Here is a 7,558-nt window from a genome sequence, read left to right as displayed (position 1 = left end):
TTAGAGTAATTTTTATATCAAAATCAGAAATTGGTTCCAAAATATTCACATTTTTACCGGAAGTGCAGGGACCCCCGTTTTCGTTGGGATCATGTTGGCTTGTACGAAAATTTTAGTACTTTACACTAATGTGAATTTTATTTAGAGTAATTTTTATTTCAAAATCAGAAATTGGTTCCAAAATTTTCACATTTTTACCAGAAGTGCAGGGACCCCCGTTTTCGTTGGGATCATGCTGGCTTGTACGAAAATTTTAGTACTTTACACTACTGTGAATTGTACTTAGAGTAATTTTTATATCAAAATCAGAAATTGGTTCCAAAATATTCACATTTTTACCGGAAGTGCAGGGACCCCCGTTTTCGTTGGGATCATGTTGGCTTGTACGAAAATTTTAGTACTTTACACTAATGTGAATTTTATTTAGAGTAATTTTTATTTCAAAATCAGAAATTGGTTCCAAAATTTTCACATTTTTACCAGAAGTGCAGGGACCCCCGTTTTCGTTGGGATCATGCTGGCTTGTACGAAAATTTTAGTACTTTACACTACTGTGAATTTTATTTAGAGTAATTTTTATATCAAAATCAGAAATTGGTTCCAAAATATTCACATTTTTACGGCAAAATCTCTTCCGTTGTATGGTCCGCGAATGATAAGTTTAAAAACGTACCTGTAACGCTGTTGGATCAACACATTCGATACACTTTTGTACAACGTGGTTTCCATTCTGATCCTTGACGCATTTCAAGACGTGGCCGTCCAATTCCTTCACGATTTCCTGCTGCTGATCGGGCGGGATCGACTCGAGAGCTTTCTGTATCACGCGACATCCATACATCTGCAATGCGAGCGGCAGCACGTGGCCTCTGACTTTCTGTGCCAACGTCGTCTTCTGTTCCACAGTACCGAACTCGAAAAATTTCTGAATCACGTAGTTGCCAAAAACGTCGGTCATTAAGTTGTAAGCCGCCGAAAGGATCTCGTTGAAGACCATCTGCTTCTCAGCCGCCGTGGCCCGTTCCAACTTCTGCTGTATGAAGCGAGAACCGTGTTGGTCTTGAGAGAACTCGACTATATGATTTGCCAGATCTCTAAAGTAAAAAATACAAACAAATAAAGAATGTCCAAAAATATGATCAGAAGCAAACAGAAGACATGACGGTAACCCTTAATATACGCATTTAGAACCCACACAGGTGACACCGAAAAATAGATCATTTCCCAGTATCCATTCAGACCCACTTGAGTAACCCTAACACTAACCTTAGCTGCAAATTGGGGAAACGATTGTTTCTAAAGTCTTCGAGCAGTCTCGACCGTCCCTGTGGTCCCTTGTCTAACGAACTGCTCACCGCCGTCAGCGAAGAATTCATCTTGGTGAAGAGCGAGTTCGTCGAGCCGAACATGGCATTCGCGGTGAGTCCTGTTGCGATCGAGTTCCTGTATTTGGCCTCGGCACCCGGAGCCGCCGAGAGTACTCGCGAGTTCACGAGACCGCCCAGCTGAAGGGGTGCGGTGGGTGGAGGCGTTAGACTGCCCGTCAGGGGACTGGGACTGCTGCCTAAACCGTAGGACGCCGGCCATTTCGGTCGGTAATCAAGGGACGGCGAAAATGCCGATGTGTTCCGATCGAACGAGTCGCGACGACCCGTTGTCGAAGTATTCAGTCCCAAACCTAAACAAATAAAATACAAAAACTTAAAATTGAAGCAATAAATAAATAAATAAAATAAAAAGGAAATTGTTCACCTAAAACTTTAAGAATAGTAAGACTGCAAAAACCAGAGAAATGTGAATTATACGAAAAAATGAACGATATGAAAAAGATAAGGTCAAATAATTTAACAACAAATTGTCTCTCCCCTACTGTTTCTCAGAAAAAAAAAACAAAATAAAAAACGTTGCGGGTGCTCATTACTTCTGCCTCGGTTAATTAAATTATGAAGAACGAATATCGGGATAATTAACTCACAGGCAATGCAATTACTCTAATTTGACGGCTGGCGTGATCGATGATCTAATAGGCTGAAGAATGAAAGTTGTAAGAAGCGTTTGATCGTGGGACACGGCCAAAGATGATATCACCTACCGCGTAATACATATTCAAGGACATCGAAGGCCGTCAAACTCTCGGATGCTTCTCCTTATTTTTAACTCATACTATTTATTAAATGATCGAGTATCGTAATTAAACCGAGAAGGAAAAAAGAAAATAAATATAAACGGTCGAGTTCGAGTACTACTACGGATGTATCTATACTTTTCTCTTGTTTTCGTACGAATTTGACCGCACTGCAAACAGAATCTTTCAACACTCTCCATTCATCATTTTACTTTCGACGAAACAAAGGAAACAATTCACACGTAATGTGTGTAACATATGTATTTCGTTTTTATCATGAAAATATTCCCCAAGTTATAAGTTTATAATTGCATATTGCAAAAATTACGAAAGCGTACAACAGTCCAACAGTTTTTTTGAAATTTCGACTTGTAATTAGGAAAATTTTGACATGCAACCCCAAATTTCGAATTGTAACTCGAAATTTATATCATGAAAATATTCCCCAAGTTATAATAATTGAATATTGCAAAAATTACGAAAGCGTATAGAACGGTCCAACAGTTTTTTTGAAATTTCGACTTATAATTAGGAAAATTTTGACATGCAACCCCAAATTTCGAATTGTAACTCGAAATTTATATCATGAAAATATTCCCCAAGTTATAATAATTGAATATTGCANTAAATAAAAAACAATAATAATAATCGTTAGTATCATATTATTACAGGGTCTTTTTTTTACAAAGGTATTGTACATTTCGTAACCGGAACTTAAGGAATTTACACTTTACATATTTGATTTAGTAGTAAGTAGTTTTTTTACATCAGTCTCGGCTAGAACGCCCGTTTAATTTGGCCCTCTTCGAGCCAGTGCCACCCAAATACTGCCCTCCTCATCTCCCCAGCCCGTCTCTATCAGTAATTATATTATAATAGATTATTCTCGTATCGTATCCTACTAATTTACTTACAGAAAAACAAAAAAAAATCCTTTCAAAATTATCAAGTCGTCTCTCATCCTAAAAGGGTTATACAAAACTAAAAATACTGACATTAATCTCTCCTGATGCAAAATCTGAAAAGCATTAATTTTGATATATTAAAAGTAAGTTCCATTCTTCAAAGTCTTTTTTTAACCTTTCTAAAAGCACAACTTCGAAAAAATCCGATAATTCCCCGGACTGTTTACCAGAAGAATTTCGGCACACTAGACTGAATACCCTTTGGTGGCTCCTCTTTTACCTGTCTACACATTTAGTACTCCAATCCTAACAATTTTCAAATAGCCTATCCTTTTATGTACAATTTAATGTATTTATCATGACACCAACAATTTACTAATTGCGAAAACTTAGTAGTAGTAGAAATTCTGAATTTCTCAATAATTCTTTTTTGCATCTAACCAATCATTTGATTTGTAGCACGCCTTTTTTGTTCTAACTTTTATCTATTTACATCACGGCAAATGTTTAAAAAAAAAAAGGAATCATTTTCAATTGTCGCCCTTTTTCAATACATAAGTGCCTAAGTTAAGTAAAAAGTTGAACGGAAGCAACATAAGACAAATGATAAATGAAACAAAAACAATCAACCATATCTAAAAAAAAGCGTTTCAAAAATACTGAAAAGGATCACGAATGACGACATAACTGATTAGTTATATTACAAATTAAAACTAAATAAAATAATAATTTATGATTCCTTTAGGTGATAAAAACTTTACCTTATTCAACAATCGTTACATATGCACGTAGTATAAAAGAATGTACATAGAGCAGCGCAATACTCGAAAATCCCATCCATATTAATTACTACACGGTAGAAATTTACACTGTTCAAAAATTATGGACAAATTTACAAAAAAGGTACAAATTTACATTCGAAAAGTGTCTCTCGTATTTTGATACTAATTAATATTTACAAATATGCGCACTGGTGACGTAACGTCAAGATATAGACAAAATAATAGAAAGGCGAGGGAGATAGTCAGACAGCAGTTGGGGGAGCAACGATGGCCGCAGTTAGTAATCCTCGGAAAGCGCGTGTGTATGTGTCCGTATGTGTAATACACAACAATACCATTGGCAGGCTATTGTAGTGGTTGGCGACGGCTGTTATTATTTTTTTTTAACATTTTTCATATTGAGAATCATATTACATATTATTAACTGTATATCGATCGAAACGAAACTATATTACATATAATACAGAAAATGATTCGTTAAAAAATGACAAAAAACAGATGAAACGAATTTATCGTAAACAAAAAAAGGAATATGACAACAAAAAACAGATGGAACACGAATAAAAGGTGGATTTGTTTTTTTTTCTTTTGTTATAATTAACCATAACACATATGTATCTATGTACATGTACACGTACCGAACAACACCGTCTCGTACATATTGGGAGGGGGGTCGTGATTCTTACCTGCCACAACTGTAATTTTTTTCAAATAAAAAGTATGTATAGATTTTATAATCGGATTGTGAAAAGAAAAACACCCTCTACGCGGTCCTTATTGAGACAATTTTTGAAATTCTTTTTTACTCCTAGCGACTTTCGAAACAATAAAAAAACGTATTCCACAAGTTTCAAGCTTATATCATAATACTAAATCGTACTAACTTGTAATGTAACTTTTCTGTCTGAATAAGATAAGGTTTTCGACATTGAATGGTCAATTTTTTATTTCGGCCAATGACTATTAAAAAAATTTGAACTTGACAGACTTTAACACTATCATAATAGTAACTTTACTATTCTTATAAATTTTAGCTGTTACATTTTTAGAGCTAGATGGATTATTTTCATTTTCTTCCAAAATTTCTCATTATTTGTCTTTGCAATAAAATACAAAACGTAAAATTGATGGCCATTATTTTTTACCGTAGACGTTTAATTATTGTAATCTAATGATGATAATATACGATCTGGAAATAAATTATTATTAATTAAACAAATTTTATAAAAGTTAAAAGATTTTTTTTTTCATCTTCGGTTGAACCCAGAAATTATAATAGCTAAAAATCTGTAAAGCTTCTTAGGAATATCAGCAAGTATCGCCTTTTTTAAACAATTATTTTAGTGAGAATAAAGTCATTTGAATAGGAAACATTCATTTGAATGTTGCACGTTGCAGGGATCAATTGCAAATAGAGATTTATTCGGAGCCCCTGCGAGAACAGAAATTCAAAAATTATCAAAATAAAGACCATGTTTTTTTTTCATGCGTAAATATTAAATCAAAAAAACTATGGCAGATTAAGGGGTTCACGATTACAGAAAATTACAAAATACCAAATATACACCTCAAGATCGTCGTTATCGCGATCTTTAAAGACTTCTGATAAATGCGAGGAGAATAATCGAATGGATCAAAAAACACGTTTAACACGTTATTAATTATGAGACAAACTGGAATAATTCACGAAGAACTGTACAATAATTATACAATGTGTATGCAATGTAAATGTATGCAATGCAGAATAAGATAAGTGTTATCAATTCGTAAATCTCTACAGTCCAATATAATCATTATTATTATTTATTTACCTTTTTTTAATTATTAGGTATTAATTGTAGGTAAGTATTATGTACTTGACGAGAGAACGAATCTATAAACTAGTAGAAGTGTTTAAATAATTGTGTTACTATTACTTTCATAACTGATTTTTTATTTTATTTTTTACTAATAGGGGGTCGATTAAAGTTCTTTTTTTTTTTCTAAACCCTTAAAACTCGATTATAAGTAGGAAACGTTTTGCGCTTTAACTGGACCTTACACGTTAATAAAAAATAATAGTCACGAAAAACGCACAATTTAATCCAATAAACCGAATTCAATTTTTTTTTCTGTAATTAATCAAGTTCATTCAAAGCGCACCAATTATACTAAACCTACATTAATTAATTTGAATGTTCGAAAAGTGTAATAGAATAATTTTCGGACTCGTGCACAAAAATTTAATGGGAAGAGGGTGAAATTGTTATCGAAAAAGCCAAACTGCTTCTTCGTAAAGCACTTGTTGCAAAACAGAAACAAATAAACATTGCATCGTTTTACCTGTTTTTTTTTTAATGTTTTTCGAAACACGAAAATTTTTAATTAAATTTTAGCACATTAAATGTTGAATAACACGCGAATGATGACAGACAGGACATGAACGAACAACGTGGTAGCAAATGCGATGGGATGGTCGTGGTGACTGATTTTTTATTTATTTATTTATTTATTTTTTACTTTTATCTTCTTATTTCTGATGGCTGGTTGATAATAATGACTCTAGAAATACATGTTCCTGAGGATCGTATCACATTTTTTAATGTAACTTCTTATGCCCAGTTCTGTACCGCAAAAGTTATGCCATCTCTTTTCGAACAAAAACAAAGTAATCTTCCTTGTACTGTTTGTTATTCTTGTAAGACTGTATGTATATTTGACATTAACATTCAAATCGAAAATGATAAATGACAAAAGGTTAATTTTTATTAGTGACCATCTCGCACATTGCGGCACAAAACTTTGCACGCCACTGTAAAAACTGAGAAAAACGAAAAACAAAATTATGCCCTCTTCATGATACAGCGCAGCACAATAATTATTTCATTAGACAACAAAGAACCAACCATGTGTGCAACGTTTATCGTTTTCTTTTGATTTTTGTCTTTATTTTATTTTGTTTTGTTTCTGTCTGCCCGTTCGCATTGTGGGCCGCGGGCCACCACCTCTTCACCTCCTCCTAACGCCGTAACAATGCGTAAACTTCAGTCGTCATTCTTTCTTACTTGTTTTCATTCCTACCTATGTATAATGTTACAAGTCGCACAAAATTCGATCCCAACAAACACGACCGTACTACTATCATCGATTATTTTAATTCGGAAAAAGATTCACAGGCCGCTATCTATCGCATATATGTAAATTTGTATATTACATTACTTTATCGATAAACTTCCTAGGTACATCGTTCGAAAAAGGAAATTAATTCGAACAGAAAAAAGTAGCTTTAAAAGCGACCGGCCCTGTGTGTGACAATGTGGTGTGTGTGTGTGTGTTTGTATGTGTATATGACAGTGTTTTTGCGTGTCTGTGTATTGTGCTAGTCTTCCATAAACGCATGCACATATGTATATACCCCTAATAACCTACGATAGATATTAGAGCTACGAAATACGCCTTTGCGTATGTGTGTGTGTGTAAATGTGGAGTGAGGAAAGGGATTAACATTATGATTACTTAAACGAAACCGAAGCTAATTATATTAACGATAATAATACACATTTATATTCATAACTCGACGAAACACGACAATACGAAAACGAAATACTGAATGTTTCGTGTGATAAAGGATTATGTACCAACTAAAAAATAACGGGAAAAGACACTCACACACAACATACAAAATAATATTATTATTGATTGGTCGAAACGTGATAAAAAAAACTATATTTAAATCATGAACTAACATAATAACATAATAATAATAA

The 7,558-nt window shown here is 33.7% G+C and overlaps 1 protein-coding gene across 1 annotated transcript in view; it reads right to left on the bottom strand.

Moving 5' to 3' along the window:
* Positions 1 to 646: 646 nt before the first annotated feature.
* Positions 647 to 7,558, bottom strand: part of LOC108735761 (pumilio homolog 2) — a 290,455-nt gene continuing 283,543 nt past the window's right edge. Inside the window, exons 13-14 of the mRNA XM_025978915.1 lie at positions 1,267 to 1,745; positions 647 to 1,094 (exon numbers count right to left, since the gene is read on the bottom strand). Of these exons, the coding sequence (XP_025834700.1) occupies positions 662 to 1,094; positions 1,267 to 1,745 (912 nt within the window). The 3' untranslated portion in view covers positions 647 to 661. The remainder of the gene's footprint in view (positions 1,095 to 1,266; positions 1,746 to 7,558) is intronic.

Source organism: Agrilus planipennis, unplaced genomic scaffold (genome assembly GCF_000699045.2).
Source record: "Agrilus planipennis isolate EAB-ADULT unplaced genomic scaffold, Apla_2.0 scaffold138, whole genome shotgun sequence".
NCBI classification, from domain to species: domain Eukaryota; kingdom Metazoa; phylum Arthropoda; class Insecta; order Coleoptera; family Buprestidae; genus Agrilus; species Agrilus planipennis.
The sequence above is the reverse complement of the archived record's forward strand: the minus strand, read 5'-3'. Positions and strand labels throughout refer to the sequence as shown.